This window comes from Mus caroli, chromosome 7 (assembly GCF_900094665.2).
Source record: "Mus caroli chromosome 7, CAROLI_EIJ_v1.1, whole genome shotgun sequence".
Taxonomy (NCBI): Eukaryota; Metazoa; Chordata; class Mammalia; order Rodentia; family Muridae; genus Mus; species Mus caroli.
Genome location: NC_034576.1, coordinates 84,021,537 through 84,043,419, shown reverse-complemented (window position 1 = coordinate 84,043,419; position 21,883 = coordinate 84,021,537). Strand labels below are relative to the sequence as shown.

The 21,883-nt window shown below is 49.7% G+C and overlaps 1 protein-coding gene across 3 annotated transcripts in view; it reads left to right on the top strand.

The window, feature by feature from the left end:
- Positions 1–21,682, top strand: part of Ap3b2 (adaptor related protein complex 3 subunit beta 2) — a 33,893-nt gene extending 12,211 nt beyond the window's left edge. The window contains exons 5-26 of one of the 3 annotated variants that reach the window (XM_021166724.1): positions 3,992–4,152; positions 4,405–4,471; positions 4,561–4,743; positions 4,829–5,112; positions 5,264–5,318; positions 5,709–5,780; positions 8,120–8,182; positions 8,520–8,652; positions 8,994–9,103; positions 10,080–10,256; positions 14,455–14,641; positions 15,776–15,894; positions 16,296–16,404; positions 16,804–16,921; positions 17,254–17,431; positions 17,559–17,619; positions 17,871–17,977; positions 18,161–18,389; positions 18,748–18,832; positions 19,072–19,169; positions 21,015–21,153; positions 21,280–21,682. In XM_021166724.1, coding sequence (XP_021022383.1) covers positions 3,992–4,152; positions 4,405–4,471; positions 4,561–4,743; positions 4,829–5,112; positions 5,264–5,318; positions 5,709–5,780; positions 8,120–8,182; positions 8,520–8,652; positions 8,994–9,103; positions 10,080–10,256; positions 14,455–14,641; positions 15,776–15,894; positions 16,296–16,404; positions 16,804–16,921; positions 17,254–17,431; positions 17,559–17,619; positions 17,871–17,977; positions 18,161–18,389; positions 18,748–18,832; positions 19,072–19,169; positions 21,015–21,153; positions 21,280–21,430 — 2,886 coding nt within the window. In that variant the 3' untranslated portion in view covers positions 21,431–21,682. Of the gene's footprint in view, positions 1–2,143; positions 2,487–3,991; positions 4,153–4,404; positions 4,472–4,560; positions 4,744–4,828; positions 5,113–5,263; positions 5,319–5,708; positions 5,781–8,119; positions 8,183–8,519; positions 8,653–8,993; positions 9,104–10,079; positions 10,257–14,454; positions 14,642–15,775; positions 15,895–16,295; positions 16,405–16,803; positions 16,922–17,253; positions 17,432–17,558; positions 17,620–17,870; positions 17,978–18,160; positions 18,390–18,747; positions 18,833–19,071; positions 19,170–21,014; positions 21,154–21,279 lie in introns of those variants that run through there. The other 2 variants (XM_029480118.1, XM_021166726.2) reach the window with 2 other exon arrangements.
- The last annotated feature ends 201 nt before the right edge of the window (positions 21,683–21,883 follow it).

Below are 21,883 nucleotides of genomic sequence, written 5' to 3'. Positions count from 1 at the left end.
AGAGGCAGGCGGATTTCTGAGTTCGAGGCCAGCCTGGTCTACAAAGTGAGTTCCAGGACAGCCAGGGCTATACAGAGAAACCTTGTCTCAACCCCCCCCCCCCCAAAAAAAAAAAAAAACCAACCCACCCAAAAACCATAAAAACACACACACACCAAAAAAAACCCACAAAACAAAACAAAAAACCAACCAAACAAACCCCCATGGGCTCCATCTCAGATTGGTAATTGTTTGAGTCAAGATTACATTATGTTGTAAGATCTATTCTGAAACTGCAGCACATATTTTGCATTTTCTTGAAGTTTTTGCAATCTGTGCCTTACCCCCTGTAAGAAATCTCAATTGGCCCAACTCAATGAAAAACCAAAAAAACCAAAAAACACTCCCCAAACCCTCTAGAACAGTTGTCAACAAAATGCAAAAATGTTCAAATATTATTTAGGTCTTGTATGCTATAGTGTCTCAAACATGCAATTGCTAGATTTTGTGTTAAAGAAATGGGCATAGTCATATTCTAATAAATAAGCAGCTAATAGATTGGTCCTGAGGTCCGTGGCTTAACAGCTTTTGTTGTTGAACATATCTGATACATCTCCAGTGGCAGGGACCACACTCCTTCAGAAAGCCATAAGGCATACCCCTTGTCCTTTTTTTCAAGACAGGCTTTCTCTGTGTAGTCTTGGCTGTAATGGAACTCATTCTGTAGACCAGGCTGGCCTCGAACTCAGAGACCCGCCTGCCTCTGCCTCCCGAGTGCTGGGATTAAAGGCGTGTGCCACCACCCCTGGCTGCATTTGTATCCTAACCACTCATTACATTATATTGAAGCTTCTGTACTATAATTTTTAAAATTTGGTTTGTCTCTTGTCTATCTCCCTTGCTTTTCATATGTATATACCTATTTTTTTTTAATTATATTTCTTTACTTTGGTGTGTGCAAGCGTGTGTGGTGGTCAGGGCTCCTTCCATCCTGTGGGCCCCAGGAATCAAGTTCAGGAGAATCAGATTTAGAGAGCTTTAGCCCCTGAATCATCCTGCTGGCTCCCGTGTTTTCTCTTTGCTGATTGGTTATGCATTCCTAAACAATGAAGCATTGTTTTGTAAATGGCCTGAGTTTTCAGGCGCATTGGGTATTCTCAGGTTCTCCTTTTATCAGCTAACCTGAAGCCTTGTTTCTGTTTTTTTTTTTCTTTTTATCTACTTTTCTTTCAGCCCTGTGGCTGACAAACAGATAATCTGGACTTCTGTCCATGCTGTCTCAGTGGGTGGCCCCTGGGATCTCCGGTGAAACACTGTGTTAGTTAATTAGTTTTCTGGCATCACTAATACAGATCCTCCTCAGTGCTGGAGTTTGAACCAGGCCCTCACCCTTGCTTCTGGGCTCCTTCCTCAGCCCCCCTCACACGCAGACCACCCCCCCCCCGCCCTCCTCAGCGGCCCCCACTTGCCATGTCGTACAATGCCGTAACTCACAATTCTCCTTCGGTCTTCCTAGTGCTGAGGCTAAAGATGTACAAGTCATATCTGGCTCATCCTTGGCCCTTTTTATTTATTTTTTATTTGGGGGCACAGCTTTACTAAGTTGCGCAGGGTGGCTTCAAACATTCAGCCACGCCTCCCCTTCTTTAGGAAAAGGGACTGCACGCCCCACATCCAGTCCAAGGCTTTGAATTTCAGTTTTGTCCCTTACTTTGTGTCTCCGTCCCAAACAGTGAGCGGTTATTTGGAGCATGGCATCGGCTTGCAGTGTGTGGCCTATGGTGTCTCCAGGCCATCAGTTTTGTTGATAAATTAAGTTGTGGTCTCATGGAACTCTATAGTCAGCCAGTATCTTTTTTTCTATCTTACTTTGGAAGATCCTAAAAAGCAAGGAGAAGAAAATTTAAAAATACCTTTCATGTGTAAAGGGCTATGAGGATACACAGATAAAATATGCAGTATGGAATTTTCTGTAAGTGTGTGTTTTTCCTCCCAGTCCCAAGCTCCTGAAAATAATGACTCTGAGACTCAAATATATTTACAAATACCTAGGCCATATAGCTAGACTTATTCCCCAACTGGTTTATAATTTAATAATCCCATTATTCTAAGTTCTGCCATGTGCCTGTTTACCTGACTGTCTTCCTCTATATCTGGGGCCCAGTCATCCTAAGCCTGGCTCTAGCCCAGAATCCTTACTGCCTATTGGATGTTCCACCTTCTATTTCCTGCCTCAGCTACAGGCCAATCAACTTGGATTGACAGGTGTTGCATCCATACAGAACACAAGAGACTTTCTCTACAAAAAGATCCCCACTCTGCTCCTAACATGCTAAGGTGATGATATCAAAGGCCTGTGTATCAAGAGGGGCAATGCAGGAACTATTAGGAAAGACTCCCAGAATGCCTTGCTGGAATCAAAAGCCACAGTGATAACATCTGCCAGCCTAATTACCTCTCCCCAAGTGAAAGCAGATGTTTTTGTCCCTGTGATCATTTCCAAAATTAAAAAAAAAAAAATGGTAAAACAAACCAGACCAAGTTTTAGTGGTTGATGTCATACAATTTGTTGAAGAAACTACAGGCTCTTGTTTTTTCAAATAAGTGCTGTTAAACCATTAAAAATCAATTTCAGAATTTTGCCAGCGATTACCATGGTTCACCCCTGACTTTGCGGGTCTCTTTGTTCAGTTGAGAACTCAGGGTCACAGCTGCCTTCCTGTAGTGCTCCAGCACACGTGTCTACCATTCTGCAGGGTTAGGAGCTGGTTACCGAAATGGTTCTCAGCCTTCCAAATCCGTGACCTCGTGTGGTGACCCCCAAACATAAAACTGTTTTCGTGGTTACTTCATAAGTGTAATTTTGCCACTGTTCCGAATCATAATGTAAATACCCGACATGCAGGAGATCTGATATGTGACCCCCGGGAAAGCAGTCGAGACTCGTTGGTCTATAACGACGGTAGGAAGATAGTGCTAAGCTCTGAGATCTGAGCAAGCGGATACATGCTGTTCTCAGGCATGTATGGGATGCCGTCTGAACAGGAGAAGCCCACACGATGTGGGTTTTAAATATCAGAGAAGGGCAACTTTTGATAGGCTACTGGGGGAGGGGTGTGGAATGGTGAACTCTGGAAGAGAGCAGCCTGCATTTTCTGGCAGGATCTGGAGGTATAGACAGATGCTGGCTCCTAAGAAAGTCTTTGAGGAGCTATGGACGTTCTGCAGTTTTCTACACTTTCTGAAACAAAGCTGCTTCTTGACACACTGGTTTTGGCACCACGTTTTGGCAGCCAGAGCCAAGAGGTGGTGGCCCCACGTGTTTAACAACACTGTCCCTGCTGAGACACAACACACACATCTACTCACCCCAGATAGGGAGCCCATGACAGACCAAAGTGTGGCTACCATCTGAGTCTAACCTGGAGAACCAATAAGTTTTATTGGGGTTACCTACAGGAACAGAAATGACTCAAAGACAGCCGCATCACCAAGGCCACCCCAGCCAGCATGGGTGACAGCTCACAAAAGCTGGGATCTTGGAGCCCACAGCACAGCCTGCAGGCAGCTGAGCAGGTTGCAGAGTGTGCTTTGCAGGTGACTCTGGTCTAAAGCTCTTGCAGGCAGCTGCTTCCCCCAGGCAGCTGTCTGGTCTCAGACTCTGTGCAGCTTGGCTTGGCTGAGGGTTGACTTTGCAGCTTAGTTGGCTCTTCTGCTTCTTGGCAGCTCAGCCTCTCTTAGTCGGCTTCCTCTGGCAGGGAGGGGCCTAGAGAATCTGGTCAGTTTCAGGGACTTCTTGAAGCTATGGAACGTTCCTGCAGGATGGAGTGTTTCAATCTCAGAGGAAACTATTCAGGACACCAAGGTACCAGACACAAGCTAGCCCTTGCCAGGAGGTAGGGAAGCAACTCCTGGTGGTAGGAGCCAGGAATAGTGATTCCCCAAAGCGTGAGATCTTCCTATTAGGGAACATAATGCCTTCTCGGGCCTCTGTCTCCACTTCTGCCTGTAGGATCCCAACCAGCTGATCCGTGCCAGCGCGCTCCGGGTTCTCTCTAGCATCCGTGTGCCCATCATAGTGCCCATCATGATGCTAGCCATCAAGGAAGCTGCCTCGGACATGTCACCCTACGTTCGGAAAACAGCTGCTCATGCCATCCCCAAACTCTACAGGTGTGCCCCAGCTTTGCCCTTTGTCTTCCAGGGCCGGGGTACCTAAACTCCCAGCCCCACCCCTGACCTTACTACGGGTTTGCAGGCTGCTTCTCGTCTGGAATAAGATAGTTTAGGGATCTGACAAATACAGGCCAAAATGGGGGCTCACATCTCTTGATGAGTGTGCGTGTGTGTGAGCCAGGCTGGGGCAGCTGTTGGGGAGCCTGGGGACAGGAAGGGCCACATTCCCAGCGATTGTTTCTCCCTCAGTTTGGACTCCGATCAGAAGGACCAGCTGATAGAAGTCATTGAGAAGCTTTTGGCAGACAAGACCACGGTGGGTATTATGAGAAGACAGGACGAGCGGTGGGAAAGGTTCAAATCCTCTGCCCTTCCCATTTACATCCTCTTGCCTTGCTTCTCCAGCTGGTGGCAGGCAGTGTAGTGATGGCCTTTGAAGAGGTCTGTCCGGAACGTATCGACCTGATTCACAAAAACTACCGGAAGCTCTGCAACCTGCTCATTGATGTGGAGGAGTGGGGCCAGGTGGTGATTATCAGCATGCTCACGCGTTATGCGCGAACGCAATTCCTGAGCCCTACGCAGAATGTGAGCCGAGGTTCCCAACCTTCCTGCGGAGGGGCGGGAGGTCACCCAGGGAAGATGTCCATACACACAGCTGTATCTCTTTCAGGAGTCCTTGCTGGAGGAGAATCCCGAGAAGGCCTTCTATGGCTCCGAGGAGGACGAGGCCAAAGGCCCTGGATCAGAGGAGGCGGCCACTGCGGCGCTGCCGGCTAGGAAGCCCTATGTAATGGACCCAGATCACCGGCTGCTGCTGCGGAACACCAAGCCCCTGCTGCAGAGCCGCAGCGCCGCGGTGGTCATGGCGGTGGCGCAGCTTTACTTTCACCTGGCGCCCAAGGCAGAGGTGGGCGTCATCGCCAAGGCGCTGGTACGCCTGCTGCGCAGCCACAGGTACAGAGAGCCCCGCCCCCACTGCAGCCAGGTCCCACTTTTCTCCCATCAGTTCCTTCCTCCCAGCTCTTTGGCTAACCTGTCTTCCACAACCCACCGCCCCTGGCCCCAACCGAGGGGTTCAGAAACCTCTAACCTATCCTTTCCACAGTGAGGTGCAGTACGTAGTGCTCCAGAACGTGGCCACCATGTCCATCAAGCGCAGGGTGAGCGTGCATTCAAGGCCTGCTCTAGCTACTGTGGGCTGTTTGGGAGCTGTTGGGAACTCGGGTGGGACGCACAGGGTTGCAGGGAAAGATGGGGAATTACAATTACCCTGTGTGCAGGGTATAGGTTTTTTCAAGACCCCAAATGCCAACCAGGAGCCGGATCTAGATCCTGAAGGGGCCATTGTGGGGGTGGGGGGTGGGGACGCCAATGAGAAAGAGTAAGTCAGATATGAGATGGGTGGGGAAATTGAGGCAAGGATGACAGCGTTGAGATGGAAGGGTCGGGTCATGGGGTCTATGGTGGGAGGGGCAGGTGTCTCTGGAAGAGGTAGATCTAGGACTGTGGTGGGATCCCCAGGAATACTATCTCTCTCTCTCTCTTGCCAGGGTATGTTTGAACCCTACCTGAAGAGTTTCTACATTAGGTCCACGGATCCTACCCAGATCAAGATCCTGAAGGTGAGTGCACGGCCTCTGATCCCAGCTAACCTGCTTGAATACCAGCCCGGTTAACTGATACTGGACACATTGGTGCCTGCCTCTTTGTGAAGCCTACCCTGTTATGATCTTGAATGCCGTGTGGCTTCAGGACTACACCAGACCAAACAGTTCCACGTGAGGTTTATTGGGAGAGAGAGGGGCAAGGTGGCAGTGGAAAGAAAAGGGAGGGGGAGAGAGAGAGAGAGAGGCGTTTCTCTTATATATGTAGATTGTGACGTGGTCACAGGTAAAGATGGGAGGTAAACCCAATGGATTCTGGGAATATGGTGGCCATTGTCTTGGCAACAGGTGTGTAGGTTGTATTGTCGCCTATGTGATGTCACAGGTTTCGGAGGTCCTGGTACCAACATACTGCAGTTAGGGGGCCCGTGACAGACCAAAGGACAGATATCACCCAAGTCCAACTTGGGTGAACCAATAAGATTTTGGGGGTGGGGATGGGGTTGCTTACAAGACTATGGGTGAGGGGTTACTTACAGGAACAGAAATGATTCAAAGACAGCCGCATCACCAAGGCGACCCCAGCCAGCATGGGTGACAGCTCACAAAAGCTGGGATCTTGGAGCCCACAGCACAGCCTGCAGGAGCTCAGCAGGTTGCAGAGTGTGCTTTGCAGGTGACTCTGGTCTAAAGCTCTTGCAGGCAGCTGCTTCCCCAGGCAGCTGTCTGGTCTCAGACTCTGTGCAGCTTGGCTTGGCTGAGGGTTGACTTTGCAGCTTAGTTGGCTCCTCAGCCTCTTGGCAGCTCAGCCTCTCTTAGTCTGCTTCCTCTGGCAGGGAGGGGCCTAGAGAATCTGGTCAGTTTCAGGGACTTCTTGATGCTGTTGTGAGTTGTTTTCCTTCCTGCTCTTGAGCTTCCAGCGGGATAGAATGTTTCAATCTTGGAGGAAAAACGGTTACACAACTGCGTGGTATGTAGCAGACACTTCCCAGAATAACCTAATTTTCATAATCACCCCCAAAGCCTGTATCACTTGCGTTTTATATTTTAATTGTAGACTCCAGGAAGTGATGTTACTAGTGTGAAGTCATCAAACTGCAGTTCTGTCTCTCATGTACCTGCCCCTTCAGACTTTCTGCAACACATACACCAACAGGCAAAGCGTTGGGATTCTGTGCCTTCTTCCCTTTCCCATTCTAATGCTTTATTATTGGGCAATGTCATTGGACAGTGACTAACTTTCCTCACTCATTAGTGTGTTTACTACTACTTCTGATACTGGATCTAGGGACCCAGGGGGTCTGGAGAGAGCCCTTGCTTAGTGTGCACAAGGGCTTGGGTTTGATCCCCAGCACCCCATAAACAGGATGATGTAGCACATGCCTGTCATCCTGTCACTCAGGTGGTGGAAGCAGAAGGATCAGGAATTCAAGATTATTCTTGGCCATATATAGAGTTCAAGGCCAATTTGGTCTACTTGAAACACTTGTCTCAAAACAAAACAGCAACAATAAGTAGGTGTTGATATAGCAACTCAAGGTGAAGGAAATGGGCCAGAGAGCCTGCTCTTATTGAGCTTATAGTCGTGTTGGGAGGCAAAAAGCACATTAAACAGCTAACCACAAGATAAATGGAGAAAATCCATCTATGCAATATGTCAAAATTGAAGAGTGCAGAGAAATATAAATAGGTGGCATCAGGGCTAGAGAGGTATCTCAGCTGCTAAGAGCATTGGCTGTTCTGCCAGAGGAGGAAGGTTCCATTCTTAGAACCCACATGAGGGCTCATGACCACCTGTACCTCCAATTCCAGGGAATCCAATGCCCTCTTCTGACATCTGCAGGCACTGTGTGTACAGGGTGCTTAGACAAAACAATACTCAGAAAAAAATTAGAAATTTAAATTAGCATAGGTCCACCTTCATTTGGATCGAGGAAGTGTTCCTTGAGAAGATGGAGTCCAAGCTGAGACCTGGTAAATGAATGTGTGTTACCTAAGTAAATGCAAGGTCAGAAGTGGGAAGAACTGTTCCATACAAAAGGAAGAACATTTGCAAATGCTCTGAGGCAGGGAGAATGGATAGATCATCCTTGGTTTGTGTCCTCAAAGGAAGTGTTTTCTGTGGAGGTAGGAGGCAGCATGACCGTTCTTTGCCTGTACTTTGTCAGGGACTTCATTGAGGAGGAGGCAAATTGAACTTCTTGTGTTTTTGAAGAAGGATCATGATCTAGCGTTTCCTCGTCATTCTAAGCATGTGCAGAGCTGCCCTGAGTATTGCTTTCTAGTCTGTTTGTAATAAAATCCCAGAAAACCCGTGGGTCACACTGGCCACTTTCTGCCTCTCTGCCTCTTTGCAGCTGGAAGTGCTGACCAACCTGGCCAATGAGACTAACATCCCCACTGTTCTCCGGGAATTCCAGGTACGGCAATGGGCTAACCTCTAGCCCCCAGGCCCCAGGCAAGGTGTCCTGAAGATCCCTGTGCTCAGAGAGAATTGCCCTGATGGGTCTCATTTTCTGCAATAGCCCAAAGCTGGAGAAATGTTTCCTTAGATTCCCCCTTTCAGAGTCTTCTGCTGACTTTAGGCTGAGAAATCCCTGGATGTGGTTTGGAGACATCATAGTCCCCCAAGACTTAATCTCTGGCATGATGAGTTATCATACGGAGGTTTGGGGGTGTTACAGCTTTAGTCTACTTGAAGCCCTTGACTGTGAGGTTACTACTCACTAGATGTTACTGTGTCATGATGTTCCACAGACCTACATTCGCAGCATGGACAAAGACTTTGTGGCAGCCACGATCCAGGCCATTGGACGATGTGCAACGAACATAGGCCGAGTCCGTGACACCTGTCTCAATGGCTTGGTGCAGCTTCTGTCCAACCGTGACGGTCAGTGTTTGCCTGGAGAAGTGTCCGTCCTTGATGGTGTCTGTGTGCCTGCATGTCTGACCCAGCTGGCCAATGGTTACCCCCTTGTGTGTCTAGGTACAATGTGTGTCTGTTGGCTATCTGCTTCAGTTAGTGTGCAGGTATTGCTGTAACTGAGCTGTTTGAGAACTGCAGGGGGCTGAGGAAGAGGATGGCCAGCACACTACAGGTGCACCTCTCCACCTGGGTGTGGCCATCTGACTGTGGGGAAGAGGATGGACAGCGCACTGCAGGTGTGCCTCTCCATCTGGGTGTGGCCATCTGACTGTCCTGGGGCTTGTGTTCTCATTCCCATTCCCTAGAGCTTGTGGTTGCAGAGTCAGTGGTGGTCATTAAGAAGCTACTGCAAATGCAGCCAGCGCAGCATGGCGAGATCATCAAACACTTGGCAAAGCTCACAGACAACATCCAGGTGAGGGAACAACTCGGGTGTTTTCCCACCCCAACATTATCCCCATGGTTTCTTTTTCTGTTTTTGCTGTGTTTGTTTTAAGACAGGGTTTCTCTGTGTAGCCCTGGCTGTCCTGGAACTCACTCTGTAGACCAGGCTGGTCTTGAACTCACAGAGATCTGTCTGCCTCTGCCTCCCAAGTGCTAGGATTAAAGGAATACACTACCAATACCCAACCAAATGTTAAATATTCATTTTACTTTAAATTTGTGTGTGCGTATTTGTGTGTGTGTGTGTTCTGGTGTATGTGCTCTTGTAGAGGCCAGTGGTTTCAGATTTCCTGGTTCTAGAGTTCTATGCAGTTGTAAACAGCCTAACGTTGGTGCTAGGAACTGACCTTGGGTCATCTGCAAGATCAGCAAGTGCTCTTACTTTCTGAGCCATCTTTCTAGCCCCGTCCCCATGACTTTAGGAACCTGTAATCAAATGCTTTAGCTTCACCCAGATCAACCTCCAAATGGGCCCTGCATGTTCTTCAGGTAGAAGAAGGAGAAAGATTAGACTGTGACCGTGTTCAAGCTATCCCCACGGGCTCCCTCACAGAGCTCTTTAGCCTTTACCAGAACTCTTTATTTTCCGCTGAAGCTCTGACTAAGGATGGCTGACTGATTCATCTTTGTGTTTCTGTTGTGTTGCTGGGTTGAAATATCCCTAATGCCATTCCTGGAGATTCAGGCAGACTGACATGGCAGTACAGCAATACATTTAGAAAACCATGGCTCATTAGGACTTGGCAGCTCTGTTCATGCTAATGAAACCATGTGGAGGAGGGGGTGCTGCATGTAAAAAGCCCACCTTATAATCTGTTCTACCCCTCTGCCTCCATCCTCAGGCACCTATAAGACAGTAGGCCAGCACAAGCTGCCATTTCCTTGGCAGTTCACCCCCCCCCCATCAACATGTTTCCTCTAGTCCTAATGCCTGTCTGTATGCACAGGTGCCCATGGCACGAGCCAGTATCCTCTGGCTCATTGGAGAGTACTGTGAGCATGTCCCCAAGATCGCACCTGATGTCCTGAGAAAAATGGCCAAGTCCTTCACAGCAGAGGAGGACATCGTGAAGCTGCAGGTCATCAACCTGGCAGCCAAGCTGTACCTGACCAACTCAAAGCAGGTAAGGAGTGAGAGACATCCCCACCAGCTTCCTCTGGACCCCCAAGAGGCGCCCTGGGCAGCATTCTTTTGGCTTTCCCCAATAGGTCTGAAAAGATGTATCAAGATAGGTAGCTAGTCTTCCCAAGTAGCCATTGCCACCTCAGTGTCCATAGGTGTACTTGAGACTCTGGTTGGGGTCACCATTGAAGAATCCCCCGTGAGGCTGTGAGTGTTCATGTCTTGAAGTTAGAGAGTGCTTATCTGTCATGTCTGGAACATGGATTGCGAAGTGCTCATGCTGATTGAGCTAAGTGATGGGCATTGATGGGAGAACATGTATCACAGGGGGCATGGACTCTGCATCTTCCCCAAAGTCTGCTGATGTCTGGGCTGTCTATGCCAGGGTTGAGGGTCAAGGCTGTGTTGCAGCCTGGGTGCTGTTGGTGACCCTTTTCAAAGGTAAAAGATTATGAGAGATACTATTGCCAAGGATATGGTTCAAGTAAGTTGGAGTAGAGTGGTGCTTAGAGCCTGTGGGCATCCAGTGTTCCCTGAGATAGTGCCAGTGAATTCTAGTAAGGCATAGCGGGCCGAACTTTTTAAGGAGCTGGAGATTCCAAACAACAGGTAAGTTCAGCAACACTGAGATTGCTAAACTGCAGTCCATAGGCCGAACCTGGCCTGTTGCTTGTTTTTTGACAAAGATTTTAGTTGGAGCACATTCATTTATGTATTACCCGCTGGTGTTTACACAGTATCACACAGTACAGTATTACATGCTGTAGTGGCAGAGCTGACTACTTGAAACAATGTTCCTACTCTACACACCCTAAAACTCTCTGTCCCTTTACAGGAAAAGTTTGCAGATACTTTAAAGGAAAATATCTGGATGAATGGATTAGGCTATAATCTAAAGTTAAGCTGTCACCGGAGACTCTTCTATACCCTAAAAGGGGCTTGTTGCTGTCTTGTGGTAGTCTTAGGGTCACAGCTCTTGGTCTTTACTACGAGTTCCTTTGATTCATGGTCCCTGGCATGAGTACAGGGACTTGAGTTGGAATAGGCTGGGCCACCAGGTGCCAGGACTCTTGTCAGGAGTCAGATGGGAGGGCAGGAAGGACACATAGTGGCAATGAAGTGAGTCTGAGTCTTGGTGTGGAGGAGCAGCCTGCAGACAGCCAGTGACACTGGGAAGCAAATGTTTGTGTGCCGTATTGTTTGAAAGGAGGGAGGAGCAGGTTGGAGGAGCACTTGGGAAAATGATGCAGGGCTGAGGGTGTAGTTCAGTGATGGAGCACATGCTTAACACGCCTAAAGCTCTGATTTACTGGGTTCAGTTCCGAACATCCAAAGAAAACAAACCAGAGAGCTGCATGATCGGTGCTCAGGTAGTGAGGAGTCTGGCATGTCTACAGTTACCATGGTTCTAAGGCCACTGTGTTCTTCGTAAGCTTGGGTGGGCCTGCCTGCACTACAGTTGTCACTGTCATGGTGGGTGGTAACAACTGGCTTCTTTATTGGCTACTTTGCTTCAGAGTGGGTAGTGTTAGCTCCAGGGACTCAAACTAAGGAGGCAGGACCACCAAGTATTGGGGGCTGTGACTAGACATCACTGCCAACTACTTGTGCATGTATGCATTCATTCATTCGTCCACCCTCTCTTCTAGATGCTCTCTGAGCCTTAGGTACAGGCACATTTAATAATAGGTGATGTCACATTTTAATACCTTAGGTTTTCCATAGCTTCATAATGAATTACTGTCAACTTGGTGGCTTAAGATAACACACCTACTTTCTTTGTGTTTGTTTGTGGTTTTGTTTTTTGAGACAGGGTTTCTCTTTCTCTGAGGACCAGGCTGGCCTCAAACTTCCAGAGTTCCTCTTGCCTCTGCCTTCCGAGTGCTGGGATTAAAAATGTGCACCAGTGCCACCCAGCTTTTCTTTGAAATTTTTTAATGGGCCAGGAACCTGGTCTGACAGTTTGGTCCTATGCAAGGCTGTCTGTCCTTGAAGGATGGGCCAAGGTTGGGTTTTCACCTGGTGGCTTTGTTGAGGACAGCTTCACTTCCCAGCTCACCTACAGTCAGCATTGCCTGTGATTTTAGCCAAGGTCCTGACTCCTTACTGACTGTCAATGAGAGACCACTCTCAATTTTTAGAGACTGTCTTTAGTTCCTTCCGTGTGAGCCTCCCAGTGTGGCCACTTATTTTTTCTAAGCCACAAGGGACAATGTCTCTAGAGCCTTCAAACCAGCAGGACAAGTCTCTGTGCTCATTATCTTTGCTACATTCCAAAGTCACAAGCCTTGCTCACACCAAGGGCAAATTACACCAAGCACAAACACCAGCAGGGGTGGGCTGCAAAGCCTGGATTATAGAATTTATGTAGGTTACTCAGAGTATGTACTTTAGCTTTTCTTGAATAGTCAGCTTGGGTGGCAGTTAGCACGAATGTTGACACAGGTTATTGAGAGTGTCCCATCATGTTCTTCCCTGGCAGCCGGACCCTCTTTGTCAATAGAGTTCTTGGTATACTGACGTGACTCATGGGTTCTTTTGAACAACCTCTAATTAACTAGTGTGTGTGTGTGTGTGTGTGTGTGTGTGTGTGAATATTAGTACATTGTGCCTAGGTGAAGCGGGGTTCTGTGACACAGTTTGGACTTTGTAAATGTGAACAATGGCTCTTTAGAGGAAGCAAGGATGATGGATCATTACAAACAGTCTTGCAGTATGTCAGCACCTGGACCAGGCTCTTGTCTTAATTGTTGACACGGAATTAGGACTGTGAACAGATGGATCCAATCCTTAAGTGATTTCTCTAGGATAAGGCAAGGGAAGAAGATAGTCTGTTATCAGCCACCTGTGAAGCCTGTGAAAGAAGATGCTGTCCTAAACCAGAAGGGGAGGGAATGAATCCGCTGCTCCATCTTCATAACATGTCGACAATATCTGCTGGTCAGATGGTCAGACGGGAAAGGCAGGCCAGTGGTGGAGTCCATCGCAGTGGCATCCCATGTTTCTTCTAAGTCTGTTGTATTAGGAGAATCTGGGGCTGAAGTCGTAAGTAGGGACTGAGCTGAATGTTTGGCATCAGAGTCCATGGAGGACATAGTGTAGATGAGAGTGGAGCCATAGGGGTCCGTAAAGTGATATGGGGCAGTTCTGCCACAACAGCAGCTCTGATTCTGGGCCAACGCCTGGAAATCTCACCCCCTCTCAGATATCTGCTTGATGGTCAGCAGGGTACGCACTCTAGTCATGGTTGGCTGGATGTCATATTTTACCATCACAAATCTTCAGAACCTAGTCATTCCCAGGCTCTGTCTTGCTGGTGCCTGTAGGTTCTCTGGTGTTAGCTGGTGCCTGGTGCTATTTGATGGTTTTGATCTTTGTCACAGGAGACACAGAGATCTGGGTTAAAGGCATAGGCACTGACAGGGAGGGGACAGGTGGGCCTCTAATCCAGGCCTGGGTACAGTACCTATGGGCCCCTCAACCTTGAAAAAGCCACTTTCTGATTCTCTATCTCTGTGCATTTAGAGTTACAGAGACAACAGGAGAGTGGGGCACACCTGGCACAGTACTCTAGAAAATCCTATATAAATGATGGCAGCCAGCACTGTCATCATGTGAAGGCAGCTTGGACTAAGCCAAGATTGGGACACTATTTGAGGACAGTATTTTGGTCCTCAGCTATAGCTGCCTCCACTGTAGACTGTGGACTCCATAGGAGCTCAGTAAGCCTCAGAGGCAGAGCTACATTGTTTGCTCCTTGTCAGAATCTTCTAGGGGACAGACTGGCATCTCTGAGATCCCCAAGGCTGCTCAGGATCGGCTCTGTGGGTTGAGCCCCTTGTTTTACTCCCTCCTTTATTGTCTTGATTCTCTGGGGATGGTGGAGCCTGGGAACCACAAACACAGCATAGTGTCAGAATCAGTAGGGACCAGAAATTAGAGGAAGAATGGAATCCAGGACCTACAGGGAGAAGAGGGCAACCTCATTTGCTGGCCCAGGGCAGTTGTGGTAGTTGGGGGCAGAAGTCAGAGCCAGAAGGCTGAAATGGAGAAGCTGGAAACATGGCAGGCGGGGAGGAAAGTTGACTAGTAAAGGGAAGGATCTCTCCTCGGTTGTGTTGGCTGAACAAAGCCCGTTCCAGGTCTCCTGGGTTCCCCACCCTCTGTTGTCTGCTGAGCCACCTTTTCTTTTCTTGCAGACCAAGCTCTTGACCCAGTATGTGCTGAGTCTGGCCAAGTACGACCAGAACTATGATATCCGGGATCGAGCCCGCTTCACCCGGCAGCTCATTGTTCCCTCAGAGCAGGGTGGTGCCCTCAGCCGCCATGCCAAGAAACTCTTCCTGGCCCCTAAGCCAGCCCCTATCTTGGAGTCATCCTTCAAAGGTGGGAGTGGGAATTGGGGTAACCTCTGGGAAGAGAGGGAGGAAGTGGCCATGCGTAGGGCCCAGGGTCCAGGCCTTCAACCACGGCTGGGCTTTAGGCAGGCACCAAGCTTCTGTGACTGAACTGGTCTGATGTCTGCTCCTGCAGTGTCCACCACAGTCATGGCTGGGTCTGCTCTTCTTGTCACGTGGGGCTTTTGCTTCCTCTCCATTTCTTAGATATCTCTTCCACCTCCCCCCTGAGCAGGCTCTGGACTTGGGGTTCTATACCAAGATGTTAGATACCAAGGACCTAGGAAGGCAGGTAGTATGATAACATGCATAAGGAAGGGACACGTGTCTAGCAATCCTGAGGATACAGTCGCCAGCACTATGGGCAGTCACTTGAAGCCAGCCCCAGCCAGGCTCCCTCTGCTCACAGTTGTGGCCTGTGATGGAAGGTTGTTTCAGTCACCTCGTTAGCTCTAGGAAACGAAGCCAGGGCCTACCCAGGGCCTTCCTGAACAGAATCTTGCTTTCCTGGTACCTCTGCATTTTCCTTCCTCCCCTAGGTCTCAAGGGTTGAAGTAGGCAGTAATGTAACTGTCCCAGGATGCAGGGCAGCCTTGAAGCCATCCTCATTCGTGGCTCTGGTTTCCATCCTATATCATTTCTCCACTGTGACCCTGACTCTCTCCCACTCTATTTCTGACTGCTTATCTGTCTCTATGAATCTGGAAGTCCACCAGACCTCTCTCCCTGCCCTTGGCTAGCTCAGCCAGCTTCTTCACCTTGTCCCGTGTAAGACTTCTTTCTAACCTGGCTGTGCCCAGGAGAGGAGCCACATTCACACTGTGGTCTCCTCATAGAGACCTGAGCAGCCAGGCCAATGACAACTCTGGCTCTGGAGTTTCCTCTCTTTAACACCTTGTTCCCATTCTGCAGTCTGTCCTCTGTCCTTTCCTCTGTCTTCCTCACAGCACGTAGGTCTACATGTGTTGCCAGGGTGCACAGGAGTCACCAGGGGATGTATCCATCACTTGCCCTTGCCTAGCCAGGGAATCCCGCTAGAATTAGTACCCAGTTTTATCCAGGAAACAAATACCCCTGCCTCTTTCACTGCCACTGCTAGCCTAACTTACAAGCCTGTCTTCAGATCGTGACCATTTCCAGCTGGGCTCACTGTCACACCTGCTCAATGCAAAGGCTACAGGCTACCAGGAGCTCCCTGACTGGCCAGAGGAAGCCCCAGATCCATCTGTGCGCAATGTGGAGGTCAGAAGCTTTGCTGTGTTCCTGTGTATGTGCGTGTGTGCATGTTGCTGCCCCAGTTCTCCTGATGCCTTCCCCATACACAGGAAGAAGACCTCTCCCTTATTGAGACCCACGTGGGCCTGCTGGGCGAATACACTGAGGTCCCCTCTGTGTGCTGTGTACTATCCTCTCTCCCTCCCTGTGTGCTGTGCCCAGATCCTTTTTTCCATGACTGGGTGCTGTCATGGCTATGAACCATCTACTCCTCTCCCTATGGACTGTACCTCTCCATTCTTCCCTTCTGGGCTCACACCTAAGTGGAGCACCAAGAAGGGATATAGCAATAGGTACAAAGGCCATGAACATCCCTCCCCCACATCCTCCAACCGTGAGGAAAGGACCTGTACTTATGACATCTTCAGGTACCTGAATGGACCAAATGCTCAAATCGGGAGAAGAGGAAGGAGAAGGAAAAGCCTTTCTATTCTGACTCCGAGGGGGAGTCTGGCCCCACTGAGTCTGCAGACAGCGGTGAGCAGAGGGGTAGAGCTGCAGTCCTGCCTATGTGCATGCCTGAGTGACTGAGCATACTCTACATGTATGTTTATATGGTCAGTGACCAAGGGCATGCACTTGTGGATGGGTCACAGCCTGTGTGAAGCCAGCTGTCCATCCCTATATGTGTGTACTGTGCAAGTAACACTTGGGTGGGTCCTTCCATAGTTTTTTGAAGTCTCAGTTGGCATCTAGCTTTGGGACAGGTCAAATGAAATGGAAGCTTTGGTTCTGAGTCTGGAGCTGGGAACCCAAACAACTCCCATGAACCCAGAAAGACCTACAGAGGAAGTGGAAAGGCCCTTCCTAGTGTGTGTGTTGGGGGGGAGTGGGGCTTCACATGCAGTGAGGAGGCCTGACACATTTCCTCTGTAGAGCCTGAATCTGAGAGTGAGTCAGAGAGTAAGAGCAGCAGTGGGAGTGGCTCCGGGGAGTCTAGCAGTGAGTCGGACAATGAAGACGAGGATGAGGAGAGAGGCGGAGGCAGCGAGAGGTAAGGGGGAGGTTCGGGTCTATTCTGGTGCTGGGGGCTTGCACACCCACTGGGTCATCTCCTGTGATGGCTGCTCTGCCTGACTGCCAGAGTCTAGGGGATCTTAAAGACCTCATGAGAGCGACAGAAAGAGGTCACCAGGGTTCTGGGGCCTGAGATGGCACCGGCCAGTGTAAAAGCTCTTCTGGGGTTGGGATAGGAAGCTCGTTTGGAAGCAGACTTGGTTGGCCCAAGGTCTCCACTCCCTCCTCCATTTTTCAGGGCTTCCTCTGTTCTATGAAACAGGGTCCAAACCAGACCATAGCCTCCTGTATGTTTCCATTCTCCTCTAGTGAACAGAGTGAGGAGGAAGGTGAGAAGAAGAAGAAGACAAAGAAGAAGAAGGCATCAGAGGGACACAGAGAAGGCTCATCATCAGAGGAAGGCAGTGACTCCAGCAGCAGCTCGGAGTCTGAGGTGACGTCAGAGTCGGAGGAGGAGGTGGAACCTGCCTCCTGGAGGAAGAAAACGGTAAGAGCATCTTCCTACCCTACGGTTGGACATCTTCCTTCCATTCAGAACAGATTGTCTCCCACCACCACAGAGAAAGCCACAGTGCTCCTCTTCCTCATACCTCTGTCCATTTTTTCCCTTTCAGCCTCCCAGCAGCAAGAGCGCCCCTGCAGCCAAGGAGATTTCCCTGCTGGACCTAGAGGATTGTGAGTCTGGGTGGTAGAAGGCATGGGGGAAGGGAGCCCAGTATGGCTTAAGAGGCACTCTGGGAGTACCAGGGCAGGTTCCTGAGATCTGGGGAGTCTGTCCTGGGTCTACCTAGTTTCCAGAGGGCTACGTGTCTCGCTGTCCACGGTGCTGAATTTCGCTCCTTGAGTCCTGGGCTCCTCTCAATTCAAGCCAAGTTCAGTTCCCTCTTCCTTATTAGTCATCTTCCTTCCTTCCTCTCCCCTCCCAGTCACCCCTCCTAGTGTCCAGCCTGTGTCTCCTCCCATGGTTGTGTCTACCAGTCTGGCCGCTGACCTGGAAGGGCTGACACTCACAGACTCCTCTCTGGTGCCTTCGGTGAGCGGGGGAGGGACTCGGCTCTGTGCTGTATTCTGTGGTGTGGTTCTGTGTGGGAGGAGCTGGGGTGTGATGATTGGGATACCTTTAGGTCCCAGGTTTTCAGGATGGGCCTAGGTAAGACAAGGATGGGCCTCACTATCCTTTGCCTTTTCTCTGCATGCCCCTCATCTTCCTCTCTAGCTGCTGAGTCCAGTGTCCAGCATTGGGAGGCAGGAGCTGCTGCACCGGGTAGCTGGAGAGGGGCTGTCTGTGGACTATGCCTTCAGCCGCCAACCTTTCTCTGGGGATCCCCACATGGTGTCTCTGCATATCTACTTCTCCAACAACTCGGAGACTCCCATCAAGGGGCTGCATGTGGGCACTCCCAAGCTGCCTGCTGGCATCAGCATTCAAGAATTCCCTGAAATCGGTACAGGGGGCCTTGGGCAGGGTAGAAGAGGAGGACCCTGGGCAGATTCAGTCTATCTGTAGTTGCTGATACCCTCTTGGGATCAAACCAGGGGCCTTGCTATAAGGAAACAGAGGTGGCATCTAATATGATTCAACACCATGCTAGACAAGATGGACTAGGAAAAAAGCAAGTTCCTATTAGGGCAGGAGGTCTCTGAGCACATTTGAGAGTGGGTGAGAGACTCCACCGTCCCCAAAACCCTGGAATCCACGGAAGGCTGATGTGCTCTGGTACAGGAGGGAGACTGGGGCCATGCTGGGCTCCAGGACAATGGTGGCTTTTCCTGTCTTTTCATTGCTCTCCTTACATCACTCAGAGTCCCTGGCACCTGGAGAATCCACCACTACTGTGATGGGCATTAACTTCTGCGACTCAACCCAGGCAGCCAACTTCCAGCTGTGGTATGTACCCAGCACATGTTAGTAGTGAGAAGGTGTGGTGGAGAGAGGCAGGGTCTGAGAGAACCAGAGCTGGAGAGGGAGGTAGGTGGGCCACATGGAATTCTATGGGTCTGGCTGCCATTCCCAGCTCTGGGTCTTACCTCACTCTTCTGCCTCTGTGCCCTGCTTCAAGATAAGATGGGAATGAGGGGGTGGATGCTGGCCTCATTTCTGCTCCTGTTTCCTTCTGCTCTTCCCAGCACCCAAACCCGACAGTTCTATGTCTCCATTCAGCCACCTGTCGGGGAGCTGATGGCCCCTGTATTTATGAGTGAGAATGAGTTCAAGAAGGAACAGGGTGAGTGCTCCCTGTGGTAGACTGGAGGACCCCAGCACTATCCTGCAGTGCTGCAACATGTGGGAGGAGCCTTTGCCCTGTAGTCACAAAGACTGGGGCATGTGGTGAAGATTGGGAAAGTGTGCACACAGTCCAGGCCCACATTCCAGTTGGGGATACAGGGAAAACAGTGTGTGCAGAGGTGTGGTGAAAAGTGTTGGGGGCAATTTTGTTTAGGACATGGGAGTCCCTATCACTGGGGAGCACTAAGAACAAAACTAGAAGTGGTGTGTTTGTCCTAGTTCCTAGGAGCAGTAAGGGGTCCCAGAAGTTACTGGGTGTGGGGGAAGATACTAGCTCTCATTTTCTGGCAGTGGAGGAGTCAGGGAAGATGAAGAAAGTCTGTCCCCTGCTTAGGAAAGAGCAGCCTGGTAACACTCAACAGTTAAAAGTGAAAAACTTAGAAAGGTGAGGCCTAGCCCTACCCCAGGGGAAGAGATGCATGGCTTTACAAAGTCCTTGGCCTTAACGTCTCTGGGTGTGGGGTAACTAGTATAGATAGTTATAAGGCCATTGCAGTAGAGCTGATGAGAGGTGGAGGCGGGATCAGAGCCATGGAAAGAGGCATGAAGGACTGGAATGGGAGTGAGTGATTGGCAGGGGGAAGCTACAAATAGTAGCCCTGAGAGGGGGAGGAGGCGGGTGATAGTCTGGCTTTAAAATCCCTGGCTTGGTATGGAGATGAGCAGTGGCCTTTCACCTAGAGCATGCCGGTGAATGTTTACTGTGGTGGGTCATAAAGTAAATGTGTAAGGATCTGAGGGTCATGTGGTCTCTGCTGTAATTACGTAGCTTTGCTATTGTCAGGTGAGACAGCCACAGAGAATATTTAAATGAATAAGTGTGGCTATGTTCCAATAACATTTTAATGATAAGTATAGGAAATTACAATTTTATTTAAGTTTCAAGTTTTAAGAATTGCTCATTGTTTTCTTGAATTTTCATCCAATGCTTAAAAACAACAACAAAACCAAAACCAAAACAAAACAAAACCAGTTGTAAGCCATTTGGGTAGTGGGTTAAATTTGGCTTATATTCTAAAATGTGTCAAACCCTGAATCTAGAAGAAAGAACAAGGCAGGCAGGAGAAGAGCCTGGTTAGTTTTGGGGAAAGGCTGGTTTGAGGTGCACTTGGGGAGGTGTTAGGATGTGACTGAATATATGGATCTATGATTAGCAAACACCTGAAGGCTGGAGTCACAAGCATAGAGGTGGAAATGGAAGCTGTGAGTGTGGTGACATCACCCTGACAGAGAGAGGCAGTGGTGGTGCGGGGGTGAGGGGATAAGAAACAAGGTTCGAACCTTAAGGAAAGCCTGCCTTCTCTAGGAGGAAGGGGGAGGGAGGGAGTGGAAAGATGCCAAGGCAGAAAGGAGCTAAGGACACACACGGCTGCGATGACCAAAGACATCCAAGATCTGGAGAGAAGGGACAGTTGAGGTGGCTTGAGGGAGACCTTGGAGTCCTCTTTGGAGGACCCTGGCCATGAACAGGGAGGAAGCAGGGCACCAATGTGAAGAACATTCTCCTTTCCGGAAAGGAGCGCCCCGAAATGGATAGACTGAGCATGTCCAGAGTGATGGACAGTGGCAAGATGATGTTCCTAGGAGTGGAAGGTGTGAGTGAAACAGGGGCAGTGTGTCAGCTCTCTGAAGTGAGAGAGGAGTGGGGAACCTTCAGAGGCTAAGTAGGGTAATTGTGACCTGCAGAGCCTTGGAGAACTTGCGGGGAATGTTCAGCTAGTTGATGCAGGTGCTAGCCTGTGTCCACCACAGCCTCTGCCCTCATCGTGATCTCTGCCCGCAGGAAAGCTGACAGGCATGAATGAGATCACAGAGAAGCTTACATTGCCAGACACCTGTCGGAGTGATCACATGGTGGTGCAGAAAGTGACTGCCACCGCCAACCTAGGTCGTGTCCCATGTGGGACATCTGATGAGTACAGGTACTGGTAGAGGGACAGAGATGGGTTCTGCTGGGGTCTGGCTTTAAGGAAGGGCGCCAGGGCTGAGCCCTTTACAGTCACCGTTGGCAGTTCTTCCCCCAACCCCTTCCTCTGTTCCCATCTTAGGTTTGCAGGGAGGACATTAACTAGTGGGAGTCTGGTCCTGCTGACTCTGGATGCCCGGGCAGCTGGAGCCGCCCAGCTGACTGTCAACAGTGAGAAGATGGTGATTGGCACCATGCTGGTGAAGGATGTAATACAGGCTCTGACCCAGTGATTCCTCAGCACTGTTACCCACTGATCTTCACCTAGCCTTCCACGTGACATCTGCTCACAGATCTCTCCCCCTCGCCTCTATTTTCCTCTCATCACCCACCTAGTGCTGGTGCTGTCTCCCTTCCACCTGTTTCCTATGGGTTCCTTAGTGACTTCCTAGGGGAAGACAGAAGCTGCTCCTTCAGCAACCCCTTTCCTCAGCTTTCTGTATGTATTTATGTAGCAAATCTCAATAAAATGCTTTCTCCCTAGATTCTGGCTCACCTTTCCTTCTAAGGGGTCAGGGGAAGAACTACTATGAGTGACTGACCCTGTGATCTTGTAGAAGAAGCTGTTCATGGCTCTCAGGGAGACTCTGGTTGTAACCTGACATGACCACCTCATGTCAGGAGTGTGTACGTATCTCTAGCAGGAACATCTAGGAAAGCATGGGTAGGTAGGCCTGGAAGAACTC